The 15,880-nt window shown below is 46.4% G+C and overlaps 1 protein-coding gene across 1 annotated transcript in view; it reads left to right on the top strand.

Moving 5' to 3' along the window:
* The first annotated feature begins 863 nt into the window (after window positions 1–863).
* Window positions 864–15,880, top strand: part of FSTL4 (follistatin like 4) — a 733,440-nt gene continuing 718,423 nt past the window's right edge. Inside the window, exon 1 of the mRNA XM_054977698.1 lies at window positions 864–989. Within this exon, the coding sequence (XP_054833673.1) occupies window positions 864–989 (126 nt within the window). The remainder of the gene's footprint in view (window positions 990–15,880) is intronic.

Here is a 15,880-nt window from a genome sequence, read left to right as displayed (position 1 = left end):
CCCACTGTTCACTTCTCTTCATTGCAAGAACTGTCCATTTATTCCTACTCTCTGCTTCCTGCCACAACCAATTTTTAATCCATAAGAGGACCAGTTGTCTTGTTCTATGACTGCTAAGCTTACTCAGGAGACTTTAGTGAGGTCTACAGCAATTTACAGGAGAAAAATGGGAGAAGAAAATCCTACTAGCATTGTAGACAATTTCTTTTCTAAAGTTACTGGGTTGGATCCAACAGTAGATTACCACATATGGAGGAGGGGTGATTTTTGCTGATTCCCTCTCCATGTGCAGGCCTCCAACTTGCTGTGGGAAATGTCCTTCAAATAGCATGGGTTAATACTTAAGATGAATGCTTAGAATTGGTTTTTTAGTGGTGGGGGAAATGATAAACCATTCCAAATACGATTAATCTGGACAAATAATCTTTGATTCTGTTCAGGATTCTATAGAAATACTACTTAATCTATGTGAGTGATTGCTGAAATAATATTATCATGTGACACTATCTCACATTTGCTAATAATAATAATAATAACTACTACTACAACTACAACAATTTAATTTATATACCGCCCTTCAGAACAATGTAATGTTCACTCAAAGTAGTTTACGAAGTATGCTATTATTATCCCCATAACAATCACCCTGTGAGGTGGGTGGGGCTGAGCTCTGGAAGAGCTGTGACTGACCCAAGGTTACCCAGCTGGCTACAAGAGGAGGAGTGAGGAATCAAACCTGGTTCTCCAGATTAGAGTCACGCCGCTTTTACCATTACACCAAACTGGCTCTTATAACTTCAGCATAATTAGTTTTATATTGGCTGCGCTTAATACTGTTGTCTTGTTTCCTCAGATTTAAAACAATGAAGTCAAGAAGCTTCTGGCCATTTCTCATAATATTAGTGATTTTACTATCAGCTGCTTGGGGATGGATGGAATCAAACTGGAGCAGGCGCTTTTATTCAGATGCTGGGAGGCTAACACACGAGGTACAATAAAACTTTTGATAGTTTTTAATGCTATTTCTGCATCTGTTAAGAATGTATTTAATGAAAAATGCAGAGGGCTCCTTATTGTTACCCAAAATTTGGAGGAGTGTTTTTACCGGTTTGGCATTCTGTTTCAAGAACTTTTATTAGATTCTAGAATTTCAGGATGATTACTCCACCTTTGTTTTCTATGGGAAGGCCTAACCTCTGATCTCTGGAAGTCAGGTCCACCTTTGGGGGAGGAAGCTCTAAATACAGAAGCTCTAAATACCACTCTCCAGAGTCCCAGGGGTCAGGTCTACCTCTCATTGAAAATAATAACCCTTAACATTTTAAAGAGACATTATTATGAATGTTCTTCCTCCCTCTTCCCTCACTGTTTCTGCTGCCAGCAAGGCAGAAGGGAGCCTGCAGCTGGATTGGCTGCTGCTGTGGGCGTTTAAAATAATGTCTCTAAGCTTCAAAGGGCCATTATTTTAGAGCTAGTTTCCTGACTCCAGAGACCAGGCCTACCACCCTTTATTTAGAACACACACTCCCAGCTGTTTGATGGTAAATGAGCTATTCTGGAAGCAGCTGGGAAAGATGCTGGCTTCCAGATAGTTCAACGCGCTGCCTTTCTCAACCCAGATCGTAAAAGGGATCCTTACTCACAGTTTTAGCCAGTGAATGCAGCATGGTTCAAACATAAGCAAGATACATCTTTATTGGTCCAGATTTGTTGTAGACAAGCGGTAAATTCGTTATAACTGTCGCATCCTTGCTTGAGGAGCAGCGTCCCAAACAAAGGGAGGAAGAGGACAATCAAGTTTTTAACACCTTCACAGGAAGCCTACAATAAACTTCTATATTGAAGGGGGACTACAATTCCCATGAGTACCAATTGTTAAAGGGACAGTACATAGTTCTGACTACACAGATACTGAGGCTTTCTAAGCTGTGGTTACAGTACACTCCCCGCCTGGGATCCTATGGATTCCACCCCAACATGCAAGCTAGTGGAGTAACCTAACAAGTCTAAGCATATATGTCATGCTACACTATTCTCATAACTAGGCAATAAAGGCTAAATATAGCATATAAGCAACAAATGGCATGCAAAGCTTGAGCTTCAGTCTTCAAGATCAGTCTTCCGAACAAGCAGGATCACTTCGGTGACTGGTCTGGTGAAAATCTTCGGGCCGTCGTGTCTGGCTACACGAATGTCAATCTTGCGGACCAACCCGTCCGCGCTGGGTAGAACTCGATCTATAAGTCCCATGGGCCACGAGTTCCTAGGAGCGTCCTTGTCTTTCAGGAGGACGACATCACCTTCTCGTAGGTTGGGCTCAGACTTCTCCCACTTGCGTCGGCATTGCAGAGTTGGGAGGTACTCTTGCTTCCATCGCTTCCAAAAGGTGTTAGCGAGGAGTTGAACTTGCCTCCATTGCTGCTTGAACATATCCTTAGAGATGAAGTCTCCCTGAGGTGCAGGCCAGGCGCCTGTCTTCTGTGTCAGCAAGGTGGCTGGTGTTAAGATGGTAGGGTTCTCAGGATCAGATGATACTGGAACTAAAGGTCTGGCATTGATGATAGCAGACACCTCTGCCAGGAGGGTGGCCAAGGTCTCATGAGTGAGAGAAGGTTTTCCTGCTAGCATAGAGTCCAATATTCTGCGCGCAATGCCAATCATGCGCTCCCACACTCCTCCCATATGAGAGGCATGGGGAGGGTTGAAGATCCATTTACAATTCTGCTCGCTCAGGTAGCTGCTGAGGGTTGGGTCCAGATCTGTGCTTCCATTGATTCCTAGCTCCTTGCAGGCACCAATGAAGTTCGTGCCACGGTCAGACCTCAGTAGCTTGACAGGTCCCCGTATGGCAAGGAATCTTCTGAGGGCATTTATGAAGCTGGAAGCATCCATGGACTCAATCACTTCGATATGTACGGCTCGGATGCTCAGGCATGTGAATAGCACTGCCCATCTCTTGCTGTTGGCTTGTCCTCCCCTGGTCTTGCGTGTCACTACATTCCAGGGGCCAAATACGTCAAGTCCAACGTTAGTGAAAGGGGGCTCAGTGCTGAGTCGATCCGGTGGCAGGTCGGCCATCTTCTGCTGCTGATGGGGACCTTTGAGCTTCCGGCATTGTATGCAGGTCTGTAGAACTGCAGCGATGCATCTTTTCGCTCCCACAATCCATAGGCCCGCTGCTCTGATGGCTCCTTCTGTGAAGTGACGTCCTTGATGATGAACCCCCTCGTGGTGGTGGCGCACCAAGAGGACAGTCACATGATGTCGAGCTGGAAGGGTGATAGGGTTTGCTACTGTTGAGCCTACATCAGCTGCCTTCAGACGCCCTCCTACCCGAAGTAAGCCATCATCATCGAGGTAGGGGTTCAGCTTAAGTAGCGGACTGTTCTTGGGTGTAGGCAACCCTTTCTTGGAGTTTTCAAGTTCTTCTACATAGAACTCGTGTTGTACACTCTGGAAAATCAGGAGCTCTGCCCTGCGTCGTACTTCTGACGAGGTTGGCTCTGTATTCTGGTGGCGAGCAAAGTGGATGAGGCGTGCCATCCCTAGAACAAGTGGCTTCCATTTGGAGAATCGTTCAAATCTCTTTGCTTCTAGATGGCGGTCGGCCTTGACTCCCACTTTCATGCAGGTGACTTGAGGCCGAACTTCCTTGTCCTGGTCTGGGTCTAGGAGCTCGTAGTGTTCCTCCTCGTGCTGTACTGGATTGACCGAGCGCAGGAGGAAGTCAGGTCCTTTCAGCCAGGAGGACTCAGCCAGCTCTGAGGCAGGGATAGACCGTGTTGCGTGGTCTGCTGGATTCTGATCCGTAGGAACATGTCGCCACTGGCTAGGGCATGTGGATCGTCGAATACGCTCTACTCGGTTGCTGACATACACATAGAACCGACGACTTTGATTGTGTATGTATCCGAGGACTACTTTGCTGTCTGTGTAAAAGGTGGTGGCATCAAAGGTAAGGTCCATCTCTCTCTCTATTATCTCTGCAAGCTCCACAGCAAGCACAGCACCGCATAGTTCCAGACGCGGGATGGTGTGTCCCTGTAGCGGGGCTAACTTAGCTTTCCCCAGGATGAAGCCCGCGTGGACTTGGTTCTCCCCGCCAACGACCTGCAGATATGCTACGGCTGCAATCGCTTTCGTGGATGCGTCTGAGAAGACGTGTAGCTCCCTGCGGGAGGCGGCGGCAGGTGAGACTGGTACGTAGGTGCGTGGGATCTGGACGGCTTGCAGGCAGTTGAGCGAACCTCTCCAGGCCTCCCATTCCTGTCTTTGGTCAGGGGGAAGAGGCTCATCCCAGTCTTGGGTGCCCAAGGAGAGAGTGCGTAGGAGGTGTTTTCCTTGGATGGTCACAGGTGCAGCAAACCCCAAGGGATCAAACAAGCTGTTCACTGCTGACAGGACTCCTCGTCGTGTGAACTGTTTCTTTTGGGCTGGTGCTCGGAAGATGAAGGTGTCCTTCTTCAGGTCCCAACTCAGTCCAAGGCTGCGTTGGAGGAGGGGAGTGTCGCCACCCAAGTCTAGGTCCTGAAGTCCTTTGGCATGGTCTTCTGGAGCAAATGCTTCCAACACCTTCGTGCTGTTGGATGCAATTTTGTGCAGCTTAAGATTGGCTGCAACCAGCATTTGTTGTGTTCTCTTTAGCAGGTCCACGGCTTCTTCTGGAGTGGGTAAGGACTTCAGTCCATCGTCCACATAGAAGTCCCGTTCCACGAATTGCCTTGCGTCCAGGCCGTACTTCCCTTCTCCTATGCGTGCAGTTTGATGCAACCCATAGTTGGCAATTGCTGGGGACGGTCCATTGCCGAACACGTGGACTCGCATGCGATACTCGGTAATCTTCTGGCTATGCAGTTCATCACTGAACCATAAGAAGCGTAGATAGTTGCGGTGATCATCTCTGACGAGGAAGGAATAGAACATCTGCTGGATGTCCGCCATGACGGCTACGGCTTCCTTTCTAAAGCGGATGAGTACACCAAGTAGGCTGTTGGTTAGGTCCGGTCCAGTTAGGAGGGCCTTGTTCAACGAGAATCCTTGAAACTGGGCACTGGAATCGAAGACCACCCTGATCTGGCCGGGCTTTTGGGGGTGGTATACCCCGAAGAGTGGCAGGTACCAGCATTCTTCTCCTTCTCGCAGTGGAGGTGCAAGTTCTGCATGCTTGTTCTGCAGCATCTTGTCCATAAATTCCACAAAGTGGGCCTTCATCTCAGGTTTCCTTGCCAGGGTTCTGCGCAAGGTGTTGAGTCGAGATAGGGCTTGTTCACGGTTGTTGGGCAATCGCTGCCTAGGTGTGCGGAAAGGGAGTGGAGCAATCCAACTTCCAGAGTCATCTTGCTGAAGTTCCTTTTCCATTAGTTGTAGGAATTGCTTGTCTTCCATGGATGGGGCGAGCATGTTATCATCTTTGGTTGTTCGGAACACTGTAGTTCCAAGGCCGTAGTCCTCTTCCGTTAGTGTGAAGTGTTCTGGACATGGCTTCAAGTGTGAGGCTCGTCCATTATCCATAATGGTTGTGGCGAAGACGCTCATCTGGTTTGGTATCTGTAAGCGATCTACACAAACGTTCCCCACTATGACCCATCCTAGGTCATACCTCTGTGCATGTGGGGTGCCAGGAGGTCCAACAATCACCTCGTGGCAAACTAGCAGATCGGCAGCATCTATCCCTAGCAGAAGCAAGATCTGTGCATCTGGATCCAGGGCAGGAAGGTGATCTGCTATTGATTGTAGGTGCGGATGATGGAGCGCTACGTCTGGTGTCGGAATCTTTTCGCGATCATCTGGTATGGCATCGCATTCCAACAGTGGAGGTAGAGAGAACTGGATACTGCCGTCGAGAGATTCAATTTGGAACCCGGCGGCTCTCCTCCCCGCCGTGCGCTGGACCCCAGCACACGTTCTGAGGGTGTATGGCAGTTCATCCCCTGATATGTTGAAGAGCTCAAAGAATATTGGGTCGACCAGGGACTGGGTACTGTGGCTATCTAGGATGACGTACATCTTGATGGCCTGTTCAGGTTGGCCAGCAGGAAAGACTTTGGCGAGACATATCTGATGGCAGGACCGGTTGTTGCTTCCAACGCCGCACACTTGAGTGCAGTGGGCCGAAACAGGCTTCTCTCCTTGGGAGGCAGGGTTGTCCGACACAACTGTCTGTGTTGGTGTGGCATCTGTGTGCATGGCAGTTGCATGTGTGTCGCTGCCACACTCGCAGCATTTTATATAAGTCTTGCAATCAGTTGAGGCATGTTCTCGAGACTGGCAACAACGGGAGCACATCTTGAGCTCTGAAATCGTGAGCTTCCTCACTGTCAGTGGCAGTTTCCTGAAAGTTGAGCACCTGTTCGCAGAGTGTCCCTCCATGTGGAGTGGACAGAAATACGTAGGCCGTGCCGTCGACTTCTGTGCTGATGGCTGCGCTGGCGACTTCGATGTTGAAGGTTTACTTACGGTGGCTTCGCCAGGCGTCGTGGAGACCCCTGTTTTTAGCACCGAAGCAGTTGTCTTGGCTATGGAGTCCCGTAGAGGCTTGTGCCTGGTATCCCGTGAAGGCACAGTCCTGATGTCCCGAGAATGAGTCTTCTCATCACGAGGCTCATTGGGGTGCGCATAATATCCGCATTGGGAATCATTATGTGTCTCCGCCAGTGAGGCGATGAAACTCACGAGGTTTGAGAAAGGAGGGTATGCTCCACGATGTACTTTTTTGTAGGAGCTCACCGTGTCACCCCACTTATCTTGAAGCGGGCGTGGCAGTTTCTCTATGATGCTCCTCTGTGTGTAGTACTGATCGAGGCAAGCTAACCCTGGTAGTGCTGGATTCTTCTTAGCAGCCTGCAACTCAGTAAGAAGATCAGCCAAGTCCCAAAGTTTACGTGGTTCATTGTAGGGTATTCTGGGGAACTTGTTCAGGCGCCTCATGAGTGTGACCTCAAGCTCCGATGAGTCGCCATAACGTTTGTCGAGCCGGTCCCACGCTAGCGGCAAGGCTGTTTCGGGTTCCTCAACATTAGCTGCATGAATGCGGTCCACCTGGGCTGCAGACTCAGGTCCCAGCCATGCAGCTAGAAGTGTGAGTTCTTCATTTGCCTGTAATCCCATGTCTTTAGTAGCATTGCGGAACTTTGATTTCCAGAGCAAGTAGTCCTCTGGGTGATCTGAAAACTTCTGCATGCCTCTTTCAGCAAGGTCCCGCTTTGTCCACCGATGTGCATACACAGGCATAAGAACAGGAGCGGTGAGCTTTGAGGCTGGGCCGCCAGGAGCAGATGGTTGAGGCAACATGGGTGCAGCAATAGCAGTTGGGGCCCGGGGCAAAACGTCTGGATCCAGGGTGTCCAGAGGCTCCACAAGCCTGAGCGAGGTCTGGACTGGCATGGAAGGTACAGGCTGGGTAGGCTCCACTGGTTTGAATTCCGGAGCAGCGGGGTCAAGCGCTAGTGCGGCGAGGCCTTTTGTGAAGGCACTTTGTTCTTCTACATAGGTCAGTACCCGTAGAGTTGGATTCAGCTCCTCCAGCTGTGGCAGGTTGTGATCTGAATCCGAATCCTGGAAGCCGTCCTCTAGGGCCTTCGCCTTGGCACGTAACTCCGCTGCTTCTGCTTCCTTTTGGAGTGTCCGTAGCTGAACATCCCTGTCGGTAGCTTCCTTCCGTAGCTGAGCTTCCCTGTTGGCAGCTTCCTTCATCAGTTCTTCTTCCTTCTTGGCAAATTCAGCCCTCTTGGTTGCCGCAGCAGCTTCTGCCTTTGCTTTGGCCACCTCCAAGGCAAACAAGGAGGTATTAGATCGATGAGAACAGCTACTGCGTTTTGAGGATGACTTACTGTGCTTGGACGATGAAGAAGTGGAGGACGGATGTCTGGACTTGCATGAAGAACCGGCTTTAGAACGTGGTTCACCACTGGCAGAATCAAGAAGTTTGTCAGTCTCCTCCTTGATGCGTCTATCCAAATTACGCATGGCGTCATCAACGAGCTTTTCCTGTGTGTCGTGCACCTCTTGAAGGTGTCGCTGTTCAGCCAATGCTTCCTCTGTGTCCAGCTGATCCAAGATGTCACGCACGCGTTCCATATGAGCCGTCCAGTGCACAAACTCGCTAGTCAGAAGTGTTCTCAGATCGTGCAGATCGTCTACATCAGCTGCTTTATCCAGTTTTCCCAGACACTTTTGTATCCGTAGCCAGTGCTTTTCAGACTCCTTGAGCCTCTCTGCTTTCTTGGCAGATAACAAATCTCGCATCTTGCGAGTCAGTGTTCTTTTCCGTGGTGGACGTTTGGACTCAGCTTCATCATTGCCATTGGAGGGAGTAGTGGGTGTGTTGGCAGGATCTATGATATCCTCTTCACCTGCCAGATGTCCCACAGGAGTTTCCATTTTGGCAAAAAAAATTTAAAAAAAAATTTTTTTTTTGAAGCTGCAGTACTACTTCAGACCACTAGGGTGGCGCTGTTGCGGTGGCACTGTTGTGGTAGCGCAAGCACGTGACTTCTGTATACCTTGAACAGAATTGTTGGCTGCACTTCCTAGGTTGGCCACTGGGATGCAGTGATAAAGCGGCAGTACTACTTCAGCCCACTAGGGTAGCGCTGTTGCGGTGGCACTGTTGTGGTAGCGCAAGCACGTGACTTCTGTATGGCTTGAACAGAATTGTTGGCTGCACTTCCTAGGTTGGCCACCGGGGGCGCAGTGAGTGAGCTTTATAAGGATTCAGTTGTAGTTGCTCTAAGTGACCACTAGGGGTGTGGGTGTGCTCCTTAGCTGTGCCTACTCTTCTTATGCTAAATGCTTTTCAGGTTCCCCTTGTTAGCTGTGCGGATCAGAATTCTGTGTTGAGGAGTTGTTTGCGCTCAGCAACTTTTCCCAGCTTAGTGCTGGATTCTGGAGATGCTTTCAAACGCATGTGCTCCTCAGAGTATGAATTCCTTTGTGTGCTCAGCATCTGGGGTTGTGACGAAAGCGTTCTGGATTACAAGAGCAGGCTGGCGTGAAGCATAGCCCTGAGCAATATTGCTGTTTTGCGATTCAAGGGCATGAGGTATATTCAAAGCGGTGTGAGAGAGGTGATCCGTACTGGAGCTCTCCTCCACTTTGAGTTAAGAAGCATTCAAATCACAAGCAACAGGTTGAAGGCATGAGACATTTCCTCTGCTTGAGAATAAAGCATGCAGGCGGCTGAAACATTCTTATTTTTAAGTTGCTGGTCTCCTTCTCCGGCTAGTGAAGGTGGGCTCCCAGGCTGATCAGTCAATTAGCAACTGAAAGGCGCCAGTATCAGCATTTACAGGACAAAGGGAACCTTTGCAGCCAGGAGAAGAGGGAGCTGATTTTGTTTTGTTTCCCGTCTTCATGCACATGCACACATGTTATTTTTTATCTTTGCAAGAGCAAACATGCTGTAGTTATGAAGGAGCAGAACATGCTTCTTACTGAAATTACTTTGTGAAGGATCAAGACGAGTCTTTTAACGAATTTACTATTCTGGAAGCAGCTGGGAAAGATGCTGGCTTCCAGATAGTTCAACGCGCTGCCTTTCTCAACCCAGATCGTAAAAGGGATCCTTACTCACAGTTTTAGCCAGTGAATGCAGCATGGTTCAAACATAAGCAAGATACATCTTTATTGGTCCAGATTTGTTGTAGACAAGCGGTAAATTCGTTATAACTGTCGCATCCTTGCTTGAGGAGCAGCGTCCCAAACAAAGGGAGGAAGAGGACAATCAAGTTTTTAACACCTTCACAGGAAGCCTACAATAAACTTCTATATTGAAGGGGGACTACAATTCCCATGAGTACCAATTGTTAAAGGGACAGTACATAGTTCTGACTACACAGATACTGAGGCTTTCTAAGCTGTGGTTACAGTACATGAGCCCTTTAAATTTAAAATGTAAAGGGCATGTGTGCTGCCAAAGAACAGTTTACCAGGGGCACTTCCTCTCTCTCCTTCCCCATGCCTGTGCCTCCAGAAACCCCAAACACTCCCAAAATTCCAAAAGAAAATTCATCATTGCTTCTGGAATTTTGGGAGTATTGGGTCATTTCCCTGAGCCAACTCAAGCAACTAATTTTAGGTTTAGTTGTCACTTGTTTATGTCTAAATGCATGCCACTAGATGAAGGCTGTTTCCTGATGGATGTTTTATTCCCCCTTGTCTGGCTTGCATAAGCACTGTTGGGGGGCATCCACTTTTTTTTTTATAATTTTTTTTTTATTTTTCATAACTACAAAACACTACACAGCACTACACAAGACTATCACAAGGAAAGGGGAGAGGGAAGGGACAAAGGGGGGTGGAAAAAGAAAAAAAGAAAAAGAAAAAAGGGGGGGGAATGAACTACAAACACTAAACACTACACTTCAATGTTTTCCCTTCATACTGTCATAATACAAAAATAGCTCCATAGGATAATGATGGAGTGGTTAATCATACAAAGAATAAACATTTCAAATTCTGATTAAACTTTCCTCCCCCTTCTAGGTCCCGGACGCAGTTCTCTCTGTGCAACCGCTGTTGCGGTGCTCTCCTCCTCCTCCCCCCCCTCCGGCTCCTCCTTTTCTTCGTTCTCGGTGCAGCAGAGTTCTGGGTTTTTATTCTCAAAATCCTTTAGTTGATCTTCTGATAATATCTTATAGGCCTGATCTTTATATCTGAACCATATTCCTTCCGGGAATAACCATTTGTACTTTATTCCATGGTCCCTCAGAAGAGCTGCAAACTTTTTATATTTAAAACGCCGTTTCCGGACTAGAAATGGAACGTCCTTCAAAATCTTGACTTTCAAACCCATAAAGTCCAAATCCGCATTGTATGAGTTATATAGGATGGTGTCCCGAATCTTTTTAAATGAAAAGTCAATAATGATCTCACGAGGCAACTGTCGCTTTGTTGCATATTTTGAAGAAGCCCGACGGACCTCCAAAATGGCGCTTTTAACCTCTTCTTTAGTCGTCCTCGCGGGTATCGCCAATAGTTCTGAGACCACCTCCCACAGATCCTCTTTTTCCTCCTCTTTCACGTTTTGGAGACGCAAAATTGTCTGCGTTCGTTCCATCTGTAGCCCGATCAGCTGGTTCTCAACCAGCTTCAGCTCCTTTTTTGTAGCCTTCACAAGTGACGCACTTTCCAGAGCAGACATCTCTGCCCCCCCGCTGCTGCCTTAATGGTTTTCACTTCGCTTTCAATTAAGCCCACCCTTTGATCAGTTTCATTCAGCTTGTCAACAAAGGGTTTTATGGCTTCCACCACCGCCCTGCGCACCAACTCTTCGAGCGACTCCCCCTTCAAGGTAGCCGAGATTGACTTACCGAGAGCGGGACTTTGCTTCTTTGCTGCCATTTGGGGGGGGGGGGCGCCAACAAAATTCTGGAACTCAGCGAAGGGGAAGAACGAGTCTTTTTCAGATCAACCTCTCCTTCACAAACGCTTGTAGAACAGAAGGGATTCGCTTGTTTACGGGCTTCCGCCTGTTTCTTTTATTTGCCGTTTCTCATTGCCCGGCGGCACTCGAGGCGCCGCGCACGTCTGCCGGCCTCCATAGGGACAAACGGGCAATTCCCCCCCGCATTGATTTCGGGGAGTTCTTCCCGCCGCGTCCCGGACCCTGGCTCCCTCCCTGGGAGTCCTGGGGGCTAATCCTTGCGGATCAGCCGCCCGGTCAGGGTGCCCGGTCGTTTCCTCCCGGACCAGCCGAGAGGAGCGTCCGGCATGGCTGAGAAAACGAAACCGAATGTTGGGGGGCATCCACTTGACATCATTAGCTATTCATCCTTATTCTCTTTCCCTCTGCTTTGCTGTAATCTTGTGGTATAGTCTTTTTGGAAAGACTATAATCAAAGTGCCTTGGGATCCCATGTGGATGGGAAGGTGTGCATTTCTGTAGGTGCAGACTGAACGTTTTCCCTTATAATACCACAGTATACAGGGCAGAGGCTTTTTTTAAAAAAATGCTGACAATGACAATGACAATAGATTGTTTTAGCTGTAGCATTTTCACAATTCCATATCTTTTTTAAAAAATTCCTCCAGTATGGGTGGTCATGGCTGCTGGGGACTGAAAGGGAAGGAAGGTATGGGGAAAACTGCTGTTTGGATGCTTTGTTGCCAGCTGCAGATACTTGTGAATTTGCAGCAGTAATGAGAGCTACACAGATAATTCTGTCTGTGTGGAAGCAGCCTATGTGAGAGATGTTTTTTTTCCAGTGGCACCCCACAAGCCTCTAGGCTCACTAAGAAATTGACTTTTGATCTTCCTGGTCTCAGTTCAATATTATATCAATTGTGCCACATTCTCTTTTTAAAAAGATCATAGTTGGTCATAATCTTCTTTACTCAGATCTGGTTCTCCTCATTGATATAAGACTGATTCTTTTTCCAGGGATAAATGATTTTGGAATGTGTAGGGTCACTTTCCCCCTGTCTTCTATAGTAATTTATAAATTTTAATTGTAAGATATTACTAAGATCTTCATACATATGAATAAGGTTTATCCTTAACTTCGGTCTATTCATGTTGCTAAAGGTTGTCATTACCTTGCTGAAAAAACAAAACTTCATATTGGTAAAATGTTGTATGAATTAAATATAATTACTCTGAAGTTATTCTGCAGCTGAGCAGGCTGAGCATCTTCCACCCTCCCTACACCACCTCTGAGGTGAGGGCAGGCCTCTGTTCCCTCTGCCTCAGCTCTACTGACTGCTAGTCAGGGGGAGGTGGTGCTTGTGGTACCCAACTTTGGCTGCTGCGCAGCTTCACTGGGCATCATCCGGGGTTGCCGGCTTCTAGTATGATATGTTACTTGGGGGGAACCATGCTACGTTGCCATCTGGCTAAGAGTGGCTTCTGACCTTTTCCCATTCCATGCATCTGAAGAGCGGATCTTTGATTCTCAAGAGGTCATACCCTGGAAATCTAGTTGGTCTCTAAGATGCTAGTGGACCTGAATCCAGCATCAGCAATACTACTTGTATTTTATGCAGTGTGTTAAATTGTTTCAAATTCTTACATTTCTAAGAAATGGAAATCTGACTTTAAAAGAAAACAATACTACATTGAATGAGATTTGTTATGCAAATGATTTTGTAAAATGGTTATAGTTTTTAATATGAAAAATCATGAAAGGCACTTATTTGATTTTACTCTTAATCCATACTATTAATATTTGTTGCTTAGGGGGAAAAGAGTTGAGGTGCTGATGTATTGTCCACAGGCTTATATAAAGGACCAATAATGTGTTAATATTATTAAAATATTGAAATAGCTTCAAGGAGTATATTGTTAATAAAAAGACTAAAATTATAGCATGAGAAAGTTTCTTCAACCAACATCTTCAGTTCTATTGTACAAAACACAATATCAATAGAAATAGAAAAAATATACATATTATGTTATTGGGCATACAGCTGAATTTTTAAATTTCTGTTCCTTTAAATTACAGTTAGTGGATGCCAATATTCTAGAAGAAACTGTTCACATAGCTATAGATCTGTATTTGTGGCAGATAGATTTCCAATAGAGATGGGCATGAACCACAAAAAACCCGAACCATGAGGTTTGTGAGTTTTCACGAACCAGGAACCACAAACTGAGGCAAGTTTTATGAACCAGCTTGTGGTTTGTGGGGTTTAAATGCCCCTTTCTGGCTGCTTAGCAGCAGCAGGGAAACGGGCATTTGACAGTTTAAAGGGCCCTTTCCTGCCTTGCGGCATGTCCCTTTAAACTATCAGCTGGCGGGTGGCAGGGGGATCCCCCCCTTGCTGCCTGCCAGCTGATAGTTTAAAGGGACCTGCTGCTTGCAAGTGGCAGGGCCCTTTAAACTTCCCAAAGCCCAGCCCCCACCTCCACCCCCAGCCCCAGCCTCACACTTACCTTGCCCTGCAGGGCCGCGGCATCCTCCCCCTCCTCCTGTGAGGGACAGCAAGGCCATTTTTTTGCCTCTTCCGCCGCTGCCTGGGCCCGCAGGGCAGTGGAGGAAGCCGAAAATGGCCTTCCTGCCCCTCAAATGTCCGCTGAGGCGGGAGCCCCCCTGCCGCCTGCCAGCTGATAGTTTAAAGGGACCTGCCACTTGCAAGTGGCAGGAAACTTTTATATGGCCATTTCCCTGGGGAAATGGCCATTTACACTGCCCCTTTAATACAACCTAAACAACCCAGTAGACCAGTTTGTGGAAGTTCGTGGAAACAAGCTTCCATGAACCACTGGTTCGCAAACCATGAACCAGCCTGGTTCGTGCGCTTTTTGGGGTTGTAATTTGATTTGTGCCCATCTCTAATTTCCAATGCCAACTTGGGAAATTCCTGGAGAGTTGGGGTGGTGCCTGGGGAGTACAGAGTTTGGGAAGGCCAGGGAACTTCTTTGTCTCTCTTGAGCTATCAGGTGTTCCTGGCATCTTCTGTGTTCAGCTGGCTCGGGAGAGGTGGGCGGTGACCGACTCACTGGCTCCTGTTCCCTTTCTTTCGTGTCTTGCCAGAATAAGCAACCTTTGTTTCCTGATGCTTCTCTTGCTGGCTCTGGTTTGGAATCCAGCAGCTCAGGTGGGGATTCCTCCTGTGCAGTGCCTGAGTTTCTTCCATTTCCTCATCCTGAGTGGAGGTGGTGGGTGGCTGGCTGGCTGGCTCATGACAATCTTAATGTTAATTTATTTAAGACGAATAGTACTTTGCCCTTATAAACTAAAGCAATGACACAAATTAGGTAATGATAATTGCTGAGGAAATCAGTGCTAGCCTTTCAGTGTAGGCCAAAGCAGATCTACTTGGAGTCTATTCAAAGAACTTTACTTCCAGGAAAATAAGATTGCAGTGTTATTGTCACTATGTCCACATAGACACAATAAATGTAATTGTAAATATTGCCATTTGGCAGAGGTTGGCAAATCATATTTATACCTCAGTTGGAAAAATAGCAAGAACTCCTCATCATTACCTACCCATTGATCTAAAGTAAAAAATTCCATTACCTGTCCAAGCCTTCCATAGGAAAGATTTCTTCCCAAATTTTAAATCTGGAATTGACCATAATGTTAGTTTAGCATGTGAGAATGGGTCAAATTGATATTGTCATGACATTATGTGCCATACTTCTCTAGCTGCAGAAATTGTTGGAGGAACAAAATCCTTTTTTAACACAAGTACACCTTAATGCAGTCCACCCTAATGCAGTTCAAAAAAGAGACTCCAAAAGAGCCCAAGATAGATACTCAAAGTGAGAGAAGAGATTCCAATAGTTTGTACACACTAACAAATAAATACTAAAGTCTAGAAGACCAAACTATACTTCATTAATTGAAAGTTGCATCCTCTTTAAATAAATCTTGGGTGGTGTTGAAACGCACATAAATTTTCAAAACAAAGTATTAATTTTATGAGTATATCTACAAGGTATATAAAAAGGGATTCCATGATTAACATATATAATTAAAGTTATTATAATCATTTTGAGTGTGTTTACTTTACCCGACAATGACATGTTTGGAGTTGTCCATCTATCCAAATCCAAGGATATATCTGAGATCAGTTTATTAAAATTCCTTAATATTCCTTGGACTCAACATTCCAAGATAATTAATAACATCTGGGCACTATCAGAAATGTCCCTCAGTAATTATACTTTGTGATACATTGTCTCCCAGTAGCATCAATTCTGATTTTGTCAAATTAATTGAATAACCAGACAGACCACCAAAATTATTAATCAGTTTCATTAATTCAGGAAAGGAAGACTGAGATTCTGAAATAAATAATAAAATATCATCTGCATATAAAATAATTTTAAATTCTAAAGAATTATGTAGAAAGCCATGTATATTATTACTTTGTCTAAGAGAACAAGTCGGAGATTCAAAGCATAAATCAAAAATGAGAGAAGAAAGAGGACAAC

This window comes from Eublepharis macularius, chromosome 4 (genome assembly GCF_028583425.1).
Source record: "Eublepharis macularius isolate TG4126 chromosome 4, MPM_Emac_v1.0, whole genome shotgun sequence".
NCBI lineage: Eukaryota > Metazoa > Chordata > Lepidosauria > Squamata > Eublepharidae > Eublepharis > Eublepharis macularius.
This window is presented reverse-complemented; position numbering and strand designations above follow the sequence as displayed.